The sequence below is a fragment of the Cricetulus griseus genome, chromosome 7 (genome assembly GCF_003668045.3).
Source record: "Cricetulus griseus strain 17A/GY chromosome 7, alternate assembly CriGri-PICRH-1.0, whole genome shotgun sequence".
NCBI lineage: Eukaryota > Metazoa > Chordata > Mammalia > Rodentia > Cricetidae > Cricetulus > Cricetulus griseus.
In genome coordinates this window covers 84,790,199-84,812,005 of record NC_048600.1, presented here as the reverse complement: position 1 = coordinate 84,812,005, position 21,807 = coordinate 84,790,199, and the positions used below count along the sequence as shown (strand labels likewise).

General features: G+C 44.7%; 1 protein-coding gene across 1 annotated transcript; it reads left to right on the top strand.

Annotated features, from left to right (window-relative positions):
* Positions 1-1,910: 1,910 nt before the first annotated feature.
* On the top strand, positions 1,911-18,034 carry Dhx33 (DEAH-box helicase 33). Its single transcript, XM_027426878.2, has 12 exons — positions 1,911-2,253; positions 7,139-7,299; positions 8,031-8,258; positions 8,441-8,611; positions 9,999-10,184; positions 10,854-10,965; positions 12,087-12,246; positions 12,399-12,487; positions 13,241-13,368; positions 13,702-13,905; positions 15,112-15,198; positions 17,142-18,034. The coding sequence occupies exons 1-12, from the start codon at positions 1,983-1,985 to the stop codon at positions 17,448-17,450; spliced, it is 2,106 nt and encodes a 701-aa protein (XP_027282679.1). The 5' UTR covers positions 1,911-1,982; the 3' UTR covers positions 17,451-18,034.
* Positions 18,035-21,807: the final 3,773 nt, after the last annotated feature.

Sequence of the window (21,807 nt, the reverse complement as noted above, 5' to 3'; positions counted from 1 at the left end):
TGGGAGGGGGGAATATAAGGCAACTTATTTTTCTAAGATTTATTTTTGTTATTTTATATAATTAAAATTGTATGTACTTATATGTATCTGTTTAAATTATATGCACAAAAGTTCAAGTCCCCTTGGAGGCTAGAAGTGTAGGATCTCCTGGGGCTAGAGTTACAGGTGATTGTGAGCTGCCTGACATGGATGTTAGGAAACAAACTTGGGTCCTCTGAAAGAGCAGTATGCATTCTTAACCTTGAGCCCTGTCGACAGTGCCAAGTCAATAGATTTTTAACACGCATCCTAAACACACTCAACATGGACATTTTAATTAGAACCTAGTTATACTGTCTGAAGCTAGATCAAAATTATGTCTGTTTTTTGTTTTGGTTTGGTTTTTTGCTACTCAGATACTTTTACTAAGGCCACACTGTAAATGGTATCTAATACAGCTTGTCGACATTCCTTTTCATTGCTTAATGATGGCTGTGGGCAGGGGCAGGATTGGAGCCTTTCAAAGTTTCACTTCTCTTTTCCTGATTTTAAAAAAGGATGGTCATTAACCCCATTCCTACCAAAATTTTCTGGTAAACCTGGGTATAGAGGGGTTTCATGGGGACCCAGACATTCTTATTAAGCTTTGAAGCATCTCAGTAGGACCAAGGCCACAAACCTTACCAGATTCCACAGCAGACTGTCCATGTCTGGGGGTTTAATTTTTTTAATTTTTAATTTTACTAGCATTGGTGTTTGACCTGCACATATGTCTGTGTCAGATCTTAGAATTACAGACAGTTGTTAGCTGTCATGTGGGTGCTGGGAATTGAACCCTGGTCCTCTGGAAGAGCTGTCAATGTTCTTAACCGCTGAGCTATTTCTTAAGCCCCTTCTGGGGTTTTAAAAAGCAGGTCCACATACTAAATTTGGTGGGTACCCTTCACATGAGTTGGGAGTTATAGTTTATTCACTGAAGGCCACATTCCCTATAAGAAAAAGCAAACCGGGCTGAAGAACTGGCTCAGCGGTTAAGAGAATTGGTTGCTCTTCTAGGGGACCTGAATTCCAAAGGAGGCTCACAACTGCCTTTAACTCCAATTCCAGGGGATCCAACACCCTGTTCTAGCCCTTTGAGAGTATTGCATGCAAACATACAAGTAAAACTCCCACATCTAAGAACTTGAATTTAGAGCGGGAATGAAGAACTGGTTATATGCAAGCTTTCTGCGATAGTAATGAGAAATCCCATTGATTTAGGTGTGTACAATAGGACTGGAAAGCTGTGTAAAGAATTTGAGAATCAGGTAGGAATTAATTACTGGGAGATGAGTTGAAGACTATTTCCTTTTTCCTCTTCTTGTATTACTTGAGCTATCACTTTGTGAGGAAAATACAGGCTATTAGAATTATTGATCACTTTTCTGTAACTTAAGATACTCACTAGCAACATTTTCAAAATTCTTTGCACCATCAGAATGACTTTAATCTCAGAAAATTCATTTTTTACAATTGTAAATCGGCGATATCAGTAGGTACCTTAAAACATGCATTGTTTAGAAGATTAAATGTTTATAATCCTCGTTGATTTTTTACAGAATTAAGTAATTTCCTTAAAATGTGACAATTGTTTGAGACCGAAATGGAACTCTCATTTTTATTGGAAAGAAATAGCTTTGGTTTAACGAGAGTCCAAAAGAACAGCGTCGTTATCCAACAACGGCCTAAGGAACCGCGTAGCTATCGTTCCCTGTTGCTGCTCGGGCAGTTTTTTTAGGTCGCACCCCCAGCCTTGCTCTCACAGGATGTAAATACTACCCAAACCCACAATGCATGTCGGGAATTGGAGTTCCTTTCCTAAAGTCTGGCGAAGGCTGTGAGGTCATCGGTGGTCGCCCAGACACGCCTGCACGTGCCGAGAAAGGGGCGGTGCATGCTTGCTGTCCACAGTGGAGCGGAGCGGAGCTGACGGCGCGGACGCCTATCGCCGCGGTCCTCCCGACATGCCGGAGGAGGCGAGCCTCCCGCCGGCCAAGAGATTCCGGCCGGGCTCCTGCCCTCCCGAGAGGCGAGTGGTGATGCTGTTGACGGCTGGCGCGGCGGGCGGCGGCGGCGGCGCAGGAGGAAGCCGGAGGCAGACGCCGCCGCTGGCCCAGCCGTCGGCCGGTCCCTACCGCGAGGCCCTGGAGCTGCAGCGCCGCAATCTGCCCATCTTCCGGGCGCGGGGGCAGCTATTGGCCCAGCTCCGAAACCTGGACAGTGCGGTCCTCATCGGTGAGTGGCTACTTTGACGGGGCCTTCCTTGCTGTAGATTCCTGGCTTTGCGAGGGCAGTTTTTCCTACGTACTTCTCACTCCCTTAGCGTTGGTTTTTTTCAACATATTTGAGAGGTGTTCTGTGTCAGGCCAGGTCAGGGACCTCGGGAAAGAGGCGGACAGAGTTATCCTGTTGGCTCTGACTGGCTTGTGCGAGTTACTAACCGGCGTGTGTGGGGCTAAAGACTCACTTTTCATGACGGGGTGTGGGTGCATATCAAAGGCTCTGAGAGTTTTGAACGATGGGCCTCACGCAGGCTTTGAGGAGGCAGCTGCGAAGCGGGGTCTCTGGGGACTGGTATTCTGTGCAGCGATGGAAAGACTGGCGGTCAGAAACAGTTCATTTAATGGGAACCAGTTTCGTGAGTACTGAAGAGCTCGGGAGAGTTCGAGGGCAGGGACTGATTTCAAGGGGGCTTGACACACAATGTTTAAGAAAGAGGAGCTCCTGAAGGAATGTCGGAAGCGAGGAATGAGAACGGCGAGCGCTGGCAGTCGGTGGACTAGAGTTCTAAGGAGGGAGTGAATAGATGCAACAGTGAAGTCCAGCTGCCGTAAAGACCAGCTCTTTCAGCAGCTCGGGAGCTGAAGGGAAGGCGTGGAGATGGCGAACTGATCACTCATTGACTTCTTTTTTTGTCTGAGGGAGTAAAATTTAATTCTCTGGGGCCAGCGAGTGAGGCAAAACTTAATTCTGTGGGGCCTGCAACACACTCCTTCAGGATTCTCTCTATCTTCTTCCTTTCTTTTTCCCTTTATAGTTTATATATCCCAGCAGAATCTTTCAAGCAGCATAAAAATTACAATGTGATTCATCCCATTTTTCCTTTTTATATAATATTTACTTGTATTTTATGTACATTGGTGTTCTATAGACAGTTGTGAACTGCCATGTGGGTGCTGGGACTTGAACGTGGGTCATTTGATCACCATCCCATCCTAGCAAGGAAGGTACATCAGCCAGCCATAGCCAGACTGCCATTGTTCTTGTTTCTTGACCTCAACAAGTCCCTTGCTCAACTATTAAAAGTGTGCCTTTCTAAACTTTAAATTATTCCCCACACCTTAACCTAACCTAATAACAATCTACATGTCTAAATTCTTTCTAATGGTGGTGGTTGAATCATTAATCTGCTCCAATGCTTGGAAAGTCAGTCACTATTATTGTAAGTACCAGTAACACTGCCCGGTGAGGAGCTAGAGAATTTTCATGTAACTCATAGATTATGAGGGGTACTGTAACCATGAGGGCAATAAGCAAACCTATGCTCAACAACAGCAGGAGGTCCTCAGGACATGCAGTCCTTGGGGCTCTGCCTCACCAAGGCTCACTTGAAGAAATTTTACTTCTTCAAGCCATGCTCCATGAGTTCCACAAAGACCCATAATAATATGTAGACAAAACAGTGGCAGTGCACATCGGATTTGGATATGTGGTGTTGATTACAGCGCCTACTGACGACTTTTCCAAGAGAACTTTGAGAACAGATTTGGCACTGGACTGAGGAGTAATTGGGAGGCAAAACAATGAAGGCAGTAGGAACAGGTTTCTGCTTTGGCCAAACGAGGGCAGCTGAGGAGCTTACAAATTGCAGATTTTGGTGAACTGAGCAGAAAGGCACTGAAGATAGCATAGAGCTAATGAGCAAAGTTCAGGAAGCATAAGGGAAGCAGGCCCTGGCAACAAGGGATATGGAGAGACCACCTGGCACAGGAGAAGGGCCATCTCAGAGGAGGCAAAAGTGGTGACTTTATTAGAGACACATACAGGAGTCCTGATGAGAAAAGTCCCAGGGCCTCAAGTAGACGCCCCCCCCCCCCCCCCCAGATAGAGACAGAAAACAGGCTGTAAAAACAGAAACAAGATGGACGGTAGAGCTGGTGCCTGGGTGCATGTTGACCCTACACCTGCATGATTGGCATATTTTATTTTCGAAATAGTCAGTTGCCTTGGAGTAGGAGTGGGAAAGATGCGCAAGAGACATTGATCCAAGTATGAGGTCATGTGGAGGATTCAGCAGGAAACTGCAAGATAATCAAATTCTTAGTCTAAGATTCTTGGCTAAGTCAGGAAAGGTGAACAATCAGAGAAAATGCAAGACAACGAGGGACTGGAGGACTCAATTAAAGAGGATAAGGGGCAGCAAAAAAGGATGTGCAGGTTTCCTGAGTTCTAATCAGGCGCTGTTAGAGGCACCATCAGGGGTAGGAAGCCACCCTCACTGGGTGCTTACCTATGCAGGTGCTCAAGCCAATGAGGAGAACTCTGCCCTCCTGTATTAGATGGCAGAAACTTTCTGTACTGTGCTAGAAGAGAGATTAACAGGCACTGACAATTCCAGAGATAAGGGCCACTAGTACAGCTAAAGAGGCCAGCTCCCCATTTCAGCAGCCATAACAGCCGAACACATGCTTGCCATAACCTTGCCTTGGTCACTTAGAGGTCAGATGCCTGCCTCGTGGCAAGGAACCAATCAAAAGTTAGCTAGTGGTGCTATGCTTTATGGCTCTGGGTGTATATGTTGACCAAGAAATGAGAGGAAATGTAGGAGACTAAAGTAATAGAGAAAGGAAAAAAGAAATTTGTCTAAGAATGTCTATAGGAAGTTATAGAGGGTTAAAGCAAGTCGTAGAAGGTCAGAAGAAAGTTGTCGAAGGTCAAAGAAAAGGTTGTTACAAGTCAGAGAAAAATGTAAACTGTAAACTGTTATGGTTTCTCATGTCTACAAATAGTAAATTTTAAAATTGGTAGCATAAGTTAAAATTTTAACCATATCAAGTTAATTCAGTTTTAAAAGTTCTGTTTATTTCTCAAGTAAATTATGTATACTTGTTTTAAAATGTTCCGTTTCCTGGTATAACCTAAGTTCTGTTACAAGCATGTAGCTAAACAAAATGGTGCAAGTTCCTGCCAGCCACATGGCAAAATGGTCACATGGATGACTGGTAGCCATTTTGCTAAAGTTGAAAAAAAGAATACTTATACTAAAGGTGACCACGTGGAAATTAGAAACAAGTTTTTCAGTTAAGATTTAAAATGTTAATGCTTCTCTATATATTACAGAAAGACATTAAGGGAATTTAAATTTCTTTTTAAAACCAGTTTTTTTTTTTAAGTGTTTGTTTTGTTAGACCCCCGGAAAACTCAGGTATCGGGGTCCCAGGCCATGAATGTGGTCACCCCAATCACCAGGCAGATTCGAGAGCTTGCTGCAAACTGCACGAGGCTTTATTGTAATTTAACGAGCTAACCCCATGTTAGCTCAGGTCTTTCACCCACCCGCCATGGCAGATGGTTAGAAAAGACAGCTCAAACCCACTGCATACAGATCTTGTAGGGCAGCGTAAGGGGCGTGTCTAGGGGCACGCACAGGCTCAGGATTGGTGTGCCTCCAGGCTTAGAGGGCTTGCCCTGTGTTGATTGGTCAACTGGTTGTTATGGCCCATAGGCCCTCCCAATGATGCATCATTGCTGTGCGCTTGTCTGTAAAGCATAGCACCACCAGCTAACTTCTGATTGGTTCCTTGCCACGAGACAGGGGGGGTCTTACACAGCCTTGAGACAAAGAATTTGCTGCCTGAAGCATCCTGTAACTTGCCAATTAGCACAAAGGCAGGCAGGTATACCCATAGTAGTGTAGGCAAAGATTTGAAGAGAGCAGCAAGCAGCAGCCAGAGAAAGGCAAGCAATGCATTAATAGACAACTCTTCATAGCAGTATGTATCCGTTTACATGGCTGTCATATTTCATTTCATGTTGTCACTGTACCAATAACCTACTGTCTTACTAGGGTTTCTATTGTTGTGAAGAGACACCATCACCATAGCAACTCTTATAAAGGAAAACATTTAATGGAGGCCAACTACAGTTCAGAGGTTTAGTCCATTATTGTCATGGCAGGACATAGTGGCAGACATGATGCTGGGAAAGGAGCTGAGAGTTCTACATCTTGATCCACGGGCAGCAGGAGACTGTGCTACACTAGGTGTGGCTTGAGCATATTTGTGAGACCTCAAAGCCTGCCTCCACAAGGCCACACCTCCTAATAGTGCCACCCATGTGGGCCAAGCGTTCAAACTCAGAGTCTGTGGCGGCCCGCCGGCCTACTCAAACCACCAAACCTATTATACTATATATAATATAGCATATTATATACCAAACTATTATACATGTTTCTGGTATTTTTGCCATCATGGGGCAAATTGAAGAAAAAAAAATCTTTGTTTTCTTTTCTTTTCCTTTTGTTTGTTTGAAACAGTGTTTCTCTGTGTAACAACAGTCCTGGCTGTCTTGGAACTCATTTTGTGGACCAGGCTGGCCTCACTCACTGAGGTCTCCCTGCCTTTACATCTTTGTTTTCTTAGAATCAATTTCTGCAAGTGGAATTGTGAGCCAAACCATATAAATATCTTAGATGTTTAGGGTGTTCTCATTATTTATTTATTTATTTATTTATTTATTTATTTATTTATTTATTTATTTGGCTGGTTGGTTATTTTTGCTTGTTTGTTTGACAGTCTCTCTATTATGTAGCGATGGCTGTCCTGGAACTGACTATGTTGACAAGGCTGGTCTAGAATTCAAAAAGATCCTCCTGCCTCTACTTGCTGTAATTAAAGCATGTAATTTACCAGCCCATTGTAAAGGTTTTTGAAATGTAATTGGGCCTCTTGGGAAACAGTAGCAAATGCCTGTTCTCCTGCAGTATACCTGGGTCGCCATTTGCCTGAGGCTTACCAACTCATTATTTTCTTTTGTGTTTTTGTTTTGTTTTCCTGACTTGAAGCTTTTTCTTTGAGTTTACCTTAGTCTCAAGTGAATAAGAGTTTCTTTTCTCTCCTAGGGGAAACTGGCTCTGGGAAGACAACTCAGATCCCTCAGTACCTCTATGAAGGGGGAATTAGCCGCCAGGGCATCATTGCTGTGACCCAGCCCCGTCGAGTGGCTGCCATCTCTCTTGCAACTAGAGTGTCAGACGAGAAGAGGACTGAACTTGGGAAGCTAGTAAAACATTGCTTTATTTACTAACAAGCACCCCTGTGCTTCTGCCCTTCCTTTTTCTGAACAAGCTCTTCCTTACCCCTTCACCTCCCATTCCCATTGTTGTGTTGCTTTGGTTCTCTAATATGTAGCACAAACTGGCCTGGTATTGGAATCCTCAATCCTCTGCTTTAGCCTTCTGTCTGCTGGGATTACAGGGGTGTACCACATTGACAAGTTGAGTAGATCAGATGTTTTCTCATCTAGAGGATCTGGAGTTGAACATACTAGGCAGATGCCCTGCCACTGAGTTGGACCCTTTACACCTAGTTTATAAGTTTAAAACTTTTTTTTTTTTAAGATTTTATTTATTTATTTATTTATTTATTATGTATACAGTCTTCTGCCTGCATGCCAGCAGAGGGCAACAGATCTCATCCAAGGTGGTTGTGAGCCACCATGTGGTTGCCGGGAATTGAACTCAGGACCTCTGGAAGAAGAGTCAGTGTTCTTAACTGCTGAGCCATCTCTCCAGCCAAAGTTTAAGACTTTAAGACGCATTTTTTGTTTGTTAGTTTGAGTTTTTTGAAACAGGGCCTCACTTGTAGCCCTGGCTAGCATGGAACTTACAATATAGACCTATAGACCAAGTAGCCTTGTTTACTGTGATACCACAGTGCTGAGGACAGTGGTGGATTTACCTCAGTGGTGCTCAGTAAGTGTTTAATAAATAAAGGAGTCATATTTTCTCTCAGGTTGGCTATACTGTGCGCTTTGAGGATGTCACTTCAGAAGACACCAGGATCAAGTTCCTTACAGATGGCATGCTTCTTCGAGAAGCAATTTCAGACTCCTTGCTTCGAAAGTACAGCTGTGTCATTTTGGACGAGGCCCATGAGCGGACTATCCACACAGATGTGCTCTTTGGGGTGGTGAAGGCAGCACAAAAGAGGCGAAAGGAGCTAGGGAAACTGCCTCTCAAAGTATGTGGAACATGTTTAAGAACTAGGTCTTTCTTTGGGGGGTTGGTATTCGTCCTGCCCATTCTGCTTCAGGCACATGGGAGAAAGTTAACTGTAGTGGGAGTGACACAGGCCTCAACTATCTGCTTTATAGAAATGCTGTCCAACATTTATGCCCCATCCTCCTCACTGTTTTTCTATAGGTGATTGTGATGTCAGCTACCATGGATGTTGACCTGTTTTCTCAGTATTTCAATGGAGCCCCTGTCCTCTACCTTGAAGGTCGGCAGCATCCAATCCAGATTTTCTATACCAAGCAGCCTCAGCAGGATTATCTGCATGCAGCGCTTGTCTCAGTCTTCCAGATCCACCAGGTATGCTAAGGGGTCAAAAGTCCTGGCAAATTCTTTTCACCTTACAGTTAACTGTGAGTACAGTTAGCCTCTGAAAGAAAAGGACCTGAATCTGAGAGCTTGTGGACTGTATATCAGCAGCAGCAGGCTTATTTGTGGCCAGTGAGATGCTTTGCAGGTAAAGTGGTCTACATATTGAGTTCCAGGCCAGCTAGGAGTGAGACCATAGAGAAACTCAGCAATTGCTATGAAAGTTGCTTTTGGAATTTTAAAATGCCCTGCTTATGTTATTGTTCTTGATTTATCATCATTCACCATTATATGCTTATTTTTTAAAATAGTACGCCGGGATTAAGACTTATTACTTTCCACACCTTCCTGTGTTCTCTATCCTTTCAACATAGCTGTATCATAATGGTCTTTAAATCCAGCCCCAGTGATTACAATATTAGGAGCCTACATCACTAGCAACCCTCTGTCCCTATCCTGGTCTCCTGAACGATTTGTGCAAGCCTTCAGTGTAATACATTTCCACTGTGTCTCATGGCAGTCATGGGATGTTATGTGCAGTCTGTCTCTCTGAGTTGTTCATGATCCATCCAGATGGAGCAGTTTGCTCTGCTAGACATCTTTTCACTGTTTGCCTATTCCTTGCCCATGCTAGGCCAGTGCTCTACCACTGAGCCACATCCTCCCTCCATCGGTATCCCCCAGCCAGCCTTCTCCCCCGTGTCTTCCACCTTTCAAAAGTGATTTAAGCCCTCTTATCTCCCATTGTCTTGTCATTTGGGGACGCCTTTAGTTCCAGCACTCAAGAGGCAGAGGCAGGCAGATTTCTGTGAGTTCAAGGCCAGCCTGGTCTCCAGAGCGAGTGCCAGGACAGGCTCCAAAGCTACACAGAGAAACCCTGTCTCAAAAAACCAAAAAGAAAAAAAAAATCATTTTGCACTTATTGTATGTGTGTGTCGGGGGTGGGGGGATCGGGGGGATGTACTCAATCACAGTTCCTGTGAAGAGGAGAGAACAACCTAAAGGAGTCTTACTTCCCTCCACCATGTGGGTCCTGGGAATTGAATTCAGGCTGGCAGCCTTGACAACAAGTGCCTTTTCCCATTGAGCCATCTAGCCTAAAGAAGTTTTATATGGATTTTCTTTACTTCTGATTAGGCTTTCATTGTGTTGTCTTACAAAAGCAGTATGTTAATTTGCTTAATTTCAAAACTCCCTTACTTGGTTTCAGAACATAGTTGGCTGGCTCTCGTGTTAACAGCTCTGTGTATTGCTAGTAAGGATCTTCTCCCAGGGCGGTACCACTGACAGACTTGCTTCATCCTCATAATTAAAAAGTGAAAGAGAAAATTAAAAGCCCCTTGGAAACATCACCATCATCAATATTCTCTCTTCCTAGGAAGCCCCTTCTTCTCAAGACATCCTGGTGTTCCTTACCGGTCAGGAGGAGATCGAAGCAATGAGCAAGACCTGCCGAGACATTGCAAAGCACCTCCCTGACGGCTGCCCTGCTATGCTCGTCCTTCCTCTGTATGCCTCCCTGCCCTACTCTCAGCAGCTTCGAGTCTTTCAAGGGGCCCCAAAGGTGAGTATGCCACCCTTCTGCCAGCCACGTCGATGGGCTTCAAATCAGATCTACCAACAGGGCCTGTGTGCCTGTCACATTGATCCAGAGAATTTGGAGGAGGACTACTCGGGTACCAGGTCAGCTACTTGAGAGGAACAGGTGTAGAGAGCACAGCTACAGGGAGAGCGGTCCTGTCCTGTGAGGAGAGTTGAGGGAAAGCACAAAGGTGTAGAGACTGACGGGTAAATGAATGGCTCCTCTGCGGACTGGACTATTTGTTGTGTGCCAGGTGCTGTGCTGACACCCGTAGATCATCTCTCATCATGGAATCCCATGAGGGATGCTGAGGCCCCCAAGAAGGGAGGTGGGATTTGCTTAAGGCACACACAGCAAGATCCCGGCAGGGCCAGGGTTCCAACTCCCATCTACCTGCCCACTTCTAATCTTGTTCCACTACATTTCATCACCTCAAATTAATCTTCAAAACCTCAGTGAAAGGAGCAGTGTCCTCCTTTCCTCTTTGTCCCTTGCCAAGTATAATGACTGGAATTGGTCTGACTATTTCTAATAATGAAGTGTCATCCTTTCTTGACCATAAGCAAGTTGTGGAAATGCGTGGCAGGAATGTTTTCAGCTTCTGAATCGTGTGTGTGTCATACGGCTTTTTGGTTTTCTTCCTCCTTTTAGGGCTATCGCAAAGTGATCATTTCAACCAACATCGCTGAAACCTCCATAACCATTACAGGAATAAAATATGTAGTTGACACGGGCATGGTTAAAGCAAAGAAGTATAACCCTGGTGAGAAACTGTAGCTCATGAATGTCTCCTGTGTATAGCAAGCAACCCCACCATTTCCTCCCAAGTAAACATTTCATGTTTGTGAGGGCCTGAGATTTGAATGACAGGGACAGTTCCAAGTCATGTCCATAAGAGACCTGGGGCAGGAAGTCAAGAGAGGGAAGAACTTGGTTACAGAGAACCTAGGAAGGACTGAGGTCTGAAAGCCCCCTGGAAGCTAGTATAAATGGTGGCAAGAAGGCCAGGGACAGCCCGGTACCAGCTCCTAAGGGCTACCAGAGTGTGGATATCTGGGCTTTCAGGGTTCCCAGCAAGGAGACAGGGCCCTTTTCTGGACAGGGTTCCCAGTAAAGAGACAGGAACCCTGGCTGGACAGGGTTCCCAGCAAGCCTATAGGGAAGCACTGCCTATCTCTTAAAATTGTCAAGCTGCCTTGAAGTCGGTTTTGCACATTTCTGATCCATGCGTTGCTTTATCCTACAGAAGATTTGAGGCCACTACACTTAATATTGCTCCGCAATATTTAATTGGCATGTTCTATTAAGCACTGGAGGGGTTGCTTTTCACACATATCTCCTGGTGACCAAGTGTGGGTCTCTAGTGCCTGGCACAAAATATTCCTGTACTTGAGAAAATTAGTGGCTTTTACTTCCAAGGGAAAAAAAAAAAAATCACATGATCTGTTTTCTTATAGAACTAAGAAGGAAGACAAAGGACTCTGTCATCATTGGTTGATACATGATCAGCCTTCCCAGTTAGGTAGAAATTCTCTTGGCATCAAAATCCAAGAATCCCTCAGTGCCAGGCAGCTGGGGTAGTTGGCCCTCCCATGAAGTAAGCCCAAACTTCTGAAACCATTCTCCTGCCCTCTTTCTTGCAGAGTTTTGTGGTGTTTTTTGTAACATCTCACACATGACTCATTGCTAGGTTCAGTTTTACTGTGAGGTTTAAAGTGACTGAGCAGCCTAGGTTTGTGCTTTCTTGTTTAGCCTTGAGTTTTTCCAGACCCCTGTGTTGCAGAAACACTCAGTGGTACTCAGCATCATTTCTTTTTGCCAGCATTCTAGAAACAGATTGCTTGTGTGATGAAGCGAAGCACTCATGGCCTTTTCTCCCTGCAGATAGTGGTCTTGAGGTGCTAGCTGTACAGCGAGTGTCAAAGACCCAGGCCTGGCAGCGAACAGGGAGGGCTGGCCGAGAGGACAGTGGCATCTGCTACCGGCTCTACACTGAGGATGAATTCGACAAGTTTGAGAAGATGACAGTGCCAGAAATCCAGAGGTAGGATTGTACCCGCACTGCGCCATACATCCCAGCCTCTTTCCCACCTGCTTCTGTCCATGGGCTGCAGCTTTCATTAACGCTCTCTGGGGAGCAGTTTTGACTCAGTGGGATCAGGGACAGACAAATGACCCTCATTTCTCCCCTCACAGGTGTAACCTAGCAAGTGTGATACTGCAGCTCCTAGCAATGAAAGTTCCAAATGTACTCACCTTTGACTTCATGTCCAAACCATCTCCAGGTAAGCTGGAAGGTAGACAGACAGACAGACAACAGCAGAGGAGTTCTTTCCCCAGGAAAAGTATTCTGAGGAAGAAAAAAAGTATTTTGGTCATGTTCTTCTGTTGATTTGATTTCATTTGTTATGAAATGGTAGGTTCCATGTTATAGCACCCTTGTATATGGACCAGGGAGGTCATCAAGCATCCATGGGACACTCCTGAAGCCTAATGAGAAGATAAAGAGAGCATGTTCCTTTGTGTTAAACTGGGATTTGACTAGTAGTCCCTCCCTTCATTAGTAATCTCTCCTGGAGGAAGAACCTTTAAGAACTGGCACTAGGTGGGGCTGTGGTGGCACATGCCTTTAATCCCATCACTCAGGAGGCATTGTAAATCTTTAAAAACACAAATAGCACATAGGATGCACTCCTAATACTTTTTTTTTTTTAATTTTGAAATTCCTAGAAAGGGACAGTAAATATAAACTATAAGGTTAATATGGCCAACATCTGTGTGATGCTACCCACACCAAGCCCCTAAACCCCCACCCAGCCATTTGCCTCCTTCCCATTTCTCCGGGTAACTGCTCTCCCATGATTACTTTATACATCTCTTGCTCTTTAGTGGTACCATTAAGGCTTAGAAAATGTGAGTACAATGGTGGGTGGTCTTGGTGGTGTTTGTAGACTTGTAAGCACCCAGAAGCACTCAACTAGCTGCATCTTCTTCCTGTTTTGGACTTCTAGCTCCTTTTTATGTCTCCGTTTCTGTAGATCACATCCAGGCGGCCATTGCCCAACTGGACCTGTTAGGTGCTCTTGAACATAAGGATGACCAGCTTACCCTGACTCCAATTGGAAGAAAGATGGCAGCATTTCCTTTAGAGCCCAAATTTGCCAAAGTAAATGACCCCTCCTCCTCATTCCCCTTTCTCTGCAATACAGGTTAGGTACTGCCCAAGCCCAGTATTTCTGAACTAACCTCATTTGCTCTCTTAAATACGACATATCACCCCACTCTGTATGCAGTGCTGATTTATGTTGTGTGTGGGATTCAGACATCAGTCACAGCCCTGCCCACAAAGATGTGGAATCCTGTGGGGATGGCATCTTTTTGTTTTACAAAGAAGTGAATGGCATTGACACTCCTTAAAGGGAAGCTGCAAGAGAATGTACAGAAACACTAATCAGAAGCATGGAAACTTGACTCATGTGTTTTCAATTTGACTTTCTAGACTATCCTCCTGTCCTCCAAATTCCACTGTACGGAAGAGATTCTGACCATAGTCTCCCTACTGTCTGTGGACAGTGTCCTTTACAACCCTCCTGCCCGGAGAGATGAAGTACAGAGTGTCCGAAAGAAATTCATATCCAGTGAAGGAGATCATATCACCCTGCTCAATATCTATCGAACCTTCAAAAACATAGGTGGGAATAAGGTAAGCCTCGTCCAGGCTTTCAGGCAAGTGTTTTTAAATATACCTTCTTTTTTTGACAAAATCATCTTAAAGAGTCTCTCTCTCTCTCTCTCTCTCTCTCACACACACACACACACACACACACACACACACACACACAAAAGCCAGCTGTCATCTCAGAAATGTGTATGTGCTGAGAATCACTAAAAAGAAGCATTAGTTGATTCTGTCCTTCTGTGGAATGGGCACATGGGGTTTACTTTGGGGATTCAGATTTGGCAGTGAGCATCTTTATCAGCTGAGCTGTCTCACTGGCCCTCGCTTTATATTTAAACAAACAAAAGAAGTGCTGATGCAGTAGAAGCGCGTAGTCCTTCCTTACTGAAGACTGCTCTACCCTTGGTGTGTGTTCCACCAAGAGGATGACATTCATTTGATTGTCTCTAAAGCAGGGTCTTGCCTATGTACATAACCACATAACCCAGCTGACCTCAGACTTGTGATCTGCAGCCTTCCAACTGCTGGGTCTTAGGTATGAGCCACCACGCCCAGCACTAAGGACATGCTTTCCAGCAGGGCCTGATAGAATGTGCCAGGCAGGGAGCATTTACTCCACATCCATTCACAGTCTGTTCTTTCAGTTCATCTCTTCCTCTCACCGCAGTGGTGCCCTGCTCAGGACTCCTTGTGTTCAGAAGAGAGAATTCTGTGGGGCCAACAAATGAGTGAGCAAGTAGACTTGTTGGGCTAGGCTCAGTTTCTCTGGCGAACAGGCACTTGCCAGGCTGGCGGCCCCTCCTCGAGTGTGGGAGAATTCCCATCTCCACTGTCCCGCTAGCTGTCTGTTGAAATCACTTGTGTAATCTGTTTTCCTATTGTTTTAAATCTTATTGCCTCCCTTCCTGAGGATTCAAGCATCTTTACATTCATGTATTAGGCATTTCTATGTCTTTTGTCTATTTTTGTCCAGTTTCTTGGTCTTTTCTCACTGTTTTTTAATAATATTCTAGAGGTACTCATCCTTTATGGGTATGGCGAAGCATGCATTACCAGCCTGTAGCTTTTCTTATGACTACTCTAGAAGGAAATCTTTAAGTTTTATTGTAGTTATTCCTTTTGACACCTGAACAACCCTCTGAATTCAGCAGTGCCATCCAGATTTTGTCATGTACATGTTTCCTCTGCATAGAAATGAGAGATTGAGATCTCTGCTTTTCTTCTCTTCAGGACTGGTGCAAAGAGAACTTTGTCAACAGCAAAAATATGCTGCTAGTAGCTGAAGTCAGAGCACAGCTGAGGGAAATCTGCTTAAAGGTAAGGTAGTACTTCCCTTTCAAGGAGTTTTTATTTTATTATGGGGATCTTGGATTGCTTGCAGCCGGTAGTATGAAAGAAAATCTCATTGTAGAAAAATTTAAAATGCACAAGAAAATAAAAGTTACCCATAATCCTATTCTCTCTCTCTCACTATTGTGGTTTATTTCTAGAACTCTATGGTGATTTTGGTTTGTTTTTTTTCTTCCTCTCCCCAACCCCACTCCACCCTAGCACTGGTGATTGAACCCACTGGGCCATTCTCTGTGGCTGGGCCATTTAGCTTCTTTTTCACACAGTTACATTATATCTATGACCTAGTTTCCATTGTGTGGGGAGTAGGCGTGGAACTCTAAACATTATGCATAAAATTTATAAGCTTTATATAACTTTTCTGATTTTAAAAATACTACTAAAAATTAAGAAAAATTGAAAAGCACGAGGGAGGCAAAAAGATGTAGCTTTTCTCTTTTAAACTAGGGTCTTGCTTATGTATGTAATAACTTTGCTGTGTACTTGATACTTGGAGGCTGCTCAGTGTGTTCCGTAAGGAGAGTGGAACCTCTGTCCCCATCTCTCCTGTGGTTTGTTCTTGTGTGAGCTGTGTTGGACAAGCACCCTGTGTCTGCTGAAGCTGTCTTCACTTTAGTAGCTTCTCTTCATGTTCCGGATGCCTCTGCTGGCTGCACTCATCTTTGCAATGTCAGGGCTACAAAGGTTCTCCACCATCCAAGTACTCCCTAGTTCATATACCCAGGATGGCTGCAGTTCCAGCTATCAAGTTTGTTTGCAGTGTCCTGAGTGTAGGGGTGGGGAATGGGGAAGGAGGGAGGCAACCTCAGCACTGAGATTCCCAGGAGCCTCAGTCAGTCTCTGCTTTCCAGTCCCAGCAAGTCTTCAGCTGCCTGTTGGAGGGATGCAGCTGTGGTCATGGTGCAGACTTTTGGAGCTTCAGGCTCTCTGCCAGTGACTCCACAGGTTGGTCCACCCAGCAGCCTCAGGTTTAGAACTGTCAGACTCCACAGCTGTCCTCAGCCCTGTCCTCCTCAGCAGCCTCTCTCTGTGGAGCGGGGCTGACTTCAGCCTCTATACACATAGAGACTGCTGAGCTGCTTCTCCCACTGCAGGCCGTGGAGCCCAGAGTCTTGTGGCAAGTGTTTTATGTTTTATCACCAGGTACACTCTAGGCAGCTGAACTGTGTCTTTGGGTTTTGTTTGTTTGTTTTATTGATTTTAGATTTATTTGTTATTTTTAGATTATTTTCTGTGTGTTTTGTATGTATAAATGCACTGCGTGCATGCTTGATGCCCACGGGGGTCAGAAGAGGACATCAGATCCACTGGAACTATAATTTTAGATGGTTGTGAGTGACCATGAAAGTGCTGGAAATCGAATCCAGGACCCCCCTGCAGGAGCAATAAATGTCCTTAACAACAGAGCCTTCTGTCTGCTCTCACTCCCCCACCCTCCCCACCCTATCCCCTCAGCTAGAGTAATAGACAGTTGTGAGCTGTCTCGTGGATGCTTTAACTTGAACCCAGGTTCTCTGGAAAAGCTCTTAAGAAGTGCTAAGCCATCTCTCCAACCCCCATCCTATATCTTTTCTGTTTTGTTTGTTTTTGTTTTTCCAGACATAGTTTCTCTGTGTAGCTTTGGAGCCTATCCTGGCACTCGCTCTGTAGACCAGGCTGGTCTTGAACTCACAGAGATCCACCTGCCTCTGCCTCCCAAGTGCTGGGATTAAAGGCGTGTGCCACCAACGCCTGGCTGCATCCTGTATCTTAAGATGCTTCTCTCCACACTGGGTGGTTTCTCACTCATGCCCTCCTATTCCAATCAAGATTTCTCTTCATGTTGGCTGCACTTAAATCTTGTTGTTCCTTTGTACTATATAATGCTTGGGAGGATTAATGTTTGGGGTCTTTTTTGTCTCCTAAAACAGATGTCAATGCCAATAATGTCATCTCGAGGGGACATGGAGAGTGTCCGCCGCTGCCTGGCTCACAGCCTCTTTATGAGTACTGCCGAACTCCAGCCAGATGGCACCTATGCCACCACAGACACACACCAGCCTGTGGCCATCCACCCATCGTCTGTCCTCTTCCACTGCAAGCCTGCCTGTGTGGTATACACTGCACTGCTCTATACCAACAAATGCTACATGCGTGACCTCTGTGTTGTGGATGCCGAGTGGCTCTATGAGGCTGCCCCTGACTACTTCCGGAGGAAGCTGAGAACTGCCAGAAACTGATCCACCCCAGGATGCTGCCCCATGGCTGGGCCTGGAGCTTAGATCACAGCTATTTTCCAAGTAGACTTGGGAGCTGGAGAAACAGCACACTTCAGTGCAGTCAGACTTAGATTGTGAGAAACGAGACTTGTTCTTTGGGCTTGACTGGGTGATTTTGAGTGACTGAATTCACTTCTGAGCCTCAGTTTCCTCATCTACCAGAGGGGGATAAGACTTACAAGTTCAGAGTAATGAAATTTAGAGAAAATGAACAGAAATTACCCAGAAATTTTCCTGGCACAAGATAAGACAATCAATGAATTGTAAGCCCTTGTGTTTGTGATACTAATTAGGTCCAACACAGCCCCTTGAGCTCTTGTCATTGGGGGAGGGGGATGTTTCTGAGAGGAGCCATAGGAAGCTACAGATCCAATTGGTTGACCTCAGTGTTTCTCCCCTTGCCTCCCCTGCCCTTATGGAACCCAGAGCCTCATGCATGCTATGCACACACTCTGCCACTGAGCCAATCTCCAGCCTTCACTGGTATTTTAATGTCTACCTGTATGTCTTTTAAATAGAAAACAGAAGAAACTGGCTCCCACAGACATTGCCAGAGTAAGGTATATTCTTACCTGTTGACCCTCATGGCACAGGGTGTATGTAGCACATTCTCCCGTGTGTCTCCAAGCAGAGACCAGCAGAGGAATTCCTTGGTTGGTCCTCAGTGCCTGTGTGGATGCATGTCCCCAGTAATGCTTTCAAGAGACATGCAGGTCTTCTGAAACTGGGAAGCCAGCTTTTCAGTGCAGTGGCCTTGGAAGCCCATAGTCATTTTCTCTTTGACTGGGCACCTACGAATGTGTGCACATGAAGGAGGCTTCACACCCATTTCAGCAGTCTCTGTTCAGATGGGGCCCAAGTCAGAGCTGCTAGGTGGCAAGGAGGGGACAGATGCTTGATGGCTTAGAAGCCAGAGTATCAGTTTGCCCTTTTCACCACCCCCAGACTTTGTATTTTTGTTCTTACTGATTTTCAGTGTCTGTTTTTTCTTCTTTGCAGGAACCTGGGGACAGTTAGTTTTACTACTTCCTGACCAGGTGCCACTCTCAAACCTTAATTATCTCCATTTGTGGGAGGGAAGTAGAGAAGCCTCTCCCATCCTTTTCCTATTTGGAAGATTCACCTTAGTTGATTATTAGGAGCAAACAATCCCTGGTACGGTGGTGCATACCTGTAACCCAGCTGAGAGGGGAGGACTGAGAGTTCTAGGCCAGCCTGGGCTGGACCTTCTATCTAAGTGGAGGAAGGAACCGGGGGCACATTTTTGAACCTAGAAAAGGTTCAAACCTTTTATTGTATTTAATTGATCCAGGCGCATTTCTACTACTAGGATTTTGAATTTCATTGTTTATAAGCAGGGGCCAAACTGCCTACTAAGTACTCCAAAGACAGTAGGTGGTTTCTTCTCTCTGGGTCCAAAGAGCTCTTTCCAGAGAGCATAGCGTGAGTGGGCACTTCCATTCCCGGGTCATTGGTCCACAGTTATGTATGTTGAGTCAGGTCTAGGCTTTATTATAACTCTAACCATGAGCAATCAAGCTTTTAGCCAGTGTTTAGGGTTGTCTGGGTACTCGATTTCTTTGATAAAATGGTTGCATTACCAAGTTTCTGAAAAGCTCTCTAGAAAGTGTGTCCTTTTAAAGTGTATTTTTCCTATATACACAAAGGGGCTGGGGTGTTTATTTAGCCTAGCTTGATAAGAGAAACTTTGTATTTTTACTAGAGCATTCATTATGCTGGTTAAAGAAAACAAGGGGAGACAGTCTGTTCCCCAGTGATGAACAGTTCCTGTTCCCCAGCAAATTAATATGGTGTTTTCTGGGTCAAGGAAAAATTAGCTTACATTGACTGACTCCATAACAAGCACTGGGAACTTACCATGGAGTGACTGGCTGCAGTGAGTACTAGGCACTTCCCAGAAAAGGAGTGAAGGATACAGTTTCTGAGTAACTTAATGTTTCTGTGCAGAATATGTTCATCACTTTAACATTGTGGCAAAATTTTAATAGAGTATTTACTTTTTTATTGGGCTTTTAAAACAAGTGGGTTTTTTAACAAAGCTGCTCAGGGATTAAATCAGATGGAAACCCCATTCTGACTCCACATATTACTACAGAGAAGTTAATGCTTATCTTAAGCTGCAGAGCAGTGCCCTTTAAGCTTTCTTAAGAAAGTAAATTGTTGATGGCAGTGGTCACACATGCCTTTAATCCCAGCACTCAGGAGGCAGAGGCAGGCGGATCTCTGTGAGTTCAAGGCCACCCTGGTCTGCAGAGCAAGTTCCAGCACAGACAGGGCTACACAGAGAAATCCTGTCTCAAAAAACCAAAAAATAAGAAATGTGAAATGTGGGCTGGAGAGATGGCTTAGCAGCTAAGAGCACCGACTGCTCTTCCAGAGGTCCTGAGTTCAATTCCCAGCAACCACATGGTGGCTCACAACTATCTGTTATGAGATCTGGTGCCCTCTTCTGGTGTGCAGATATACATGGAAGCAGAATGTTGTACACATAATAAACAAATAAAATCTTTAAAAAAAAATGTGAAATGATTCATGATTTTACTGCAATACAACCTGAGCTACTGAGAGTTACTTTAGTGTTTAGGTAAACTCTCTCCGACCTGAAGAATCCAATCTCGACTGTACAGCCTCAAACACTGAAGGTGAACAACCCTGAAACACCCAGGGCAACGGTTTCATTGCCAGGTTCCCATGAAAACCTTTGCACCTCTGCCAGCTCAAACAAGACTCCAAAGCAGCAAAACATTTACTGTGATACAAATCCTTGTACTCAGTTACCAGGATCTGTTTGGAACTATGGCCATGCATCTCCGATGCCATTCCTTGAGCTCATAAGCTAGACTGTACCTGTGGGGAAACCATTTTATGTTAATTTGTTGTACTGTAGGAAAAAACCTAAAAAGCAAAAATATCAAGGTGATTTGAACTTGTGCTGTACTCTGATTTCAAACATAAAAACAGTCCTGTGTAGTGCTTTTGACTATCAAATACATAAAAAAATGAATCTTTGTTTATGATTCTTTTGTTGGACTTCTTTCCCTTATTTATAGAATGCTGTTTAGATTATTAAACAGTAGTCTTATTGCCATTCATTTCGTAAGACTTGGTATCTATATTTTGGGGTTTTTTTCCAGACAGGTTTTGTTTTTTTTGTTTTTTTGTTTGTTTTTTTTTAACTCCGTGGCTTTGGAGGCTGTCCTGGAGCTAGCTCTTGTAGACCAGGCTAGTCTCGAAATCACAGAGATCTGCCTGCCTCTGCTTCCCAAGTGCTGGGATTAACAGTGCCTGCCATCACCGCCCAGCTGCCAGACAAGATCTATGTAACCCTGGCTGTTCTGAAACCCACTGTGTAGACAGGGCAGGCTGTCTCCTTAAACTCAGAGCTGTCTCCTTCCAGGTGCCGGGAGTATAAGACATGAGTGTTTGTTGTTTATGTGTTTGCCTGTTTAACCTACATGTCTGCACCACACTCACGCCTGGTGTTCATGGAAATCAGAGTCTGATGCCCTAGAAACTCCAGATAGATCTGGGACTAGAACTCTAGTCCTCTGCAAGAGTAACAAATGATCCTAACCACGGAGCCTTACGTCCAGCCTCTGGTATCTTCAATTCTTAACATAATGTGATGATGTAAGCCATGAATTCCTGCTTCCAGGAAAATGATAGTCCATTAAAAGCTGGATGAACTATTAGGGGGTGCAGAGGTTTCCAAAATAGATGCCACTGCATAGCAGCTGGGTGCAGGTCAACTTGAGCATTCCCGATGTTTAGAAGGTTCCAGAAGTGGTTTTTTGTTTTGTTTTTCGAGACAGGTTTTCTCTGTGGCTTCTTTTGGAGGCCGTCCTGGAACTAGCTCTTGTAGATCATGCTGGCCTTGAACTCAAAGATCCAGATCCGCCTGCCTCTGCTTCCCAAGTGCTGGGATTAAAGGCGTGCACCACCACCACCGCCCAGCAAAAATTCCAGATGCATTGTCCAAGGCTACAGCTTATTAAGGGTTTGAAAGAAGGGATCTGCGGATTAAATAAAACAGCGGGTCACTCTTGAAAGAAGAATGCCAATTTTATTTAGAGGGGAGTTGATTTATATACCATCAGCAGCACCCTAGGAAGTAACTCAGATCAAAGTCCATGCTCTTAAGGCCCTGACAATATGCAGATAATTTGCATATTTGTAAACAGGCCGTGTCTGCAGGAGGGAAAATGAATAGCACCTAGCCATAAGGCAGCCAGTAGCTCCCCAAGGGTCCTGTGGATCAGAGAAGAAAAGCAGACTCCCAGGGGGTCCCCCACATCCA

Coding starts and splice junctions, on each gene's coding strand:
- Dhx33 (XM_027426878.2), top strand. CDS start 1,983: ATGCCGGAGGAGGCGAGCCTCCCGCCGGCCAAGAGATTCCGGCCGGGC. Junction 8,259..8,440: donor TAGGGAAACTGCCTCTCAAA/GTATGTGGAACA, acceptor GTTTTTCTATAG/GTGATTGTGATGTCAGCTAC. Junction 15,199..17,141: donor TGAGGGAAATCTGCTTAAAG/GTAAGGTAGTAC, acceptor CTCCTAAAACAG/ATGTCAATGCCAATAATGTC.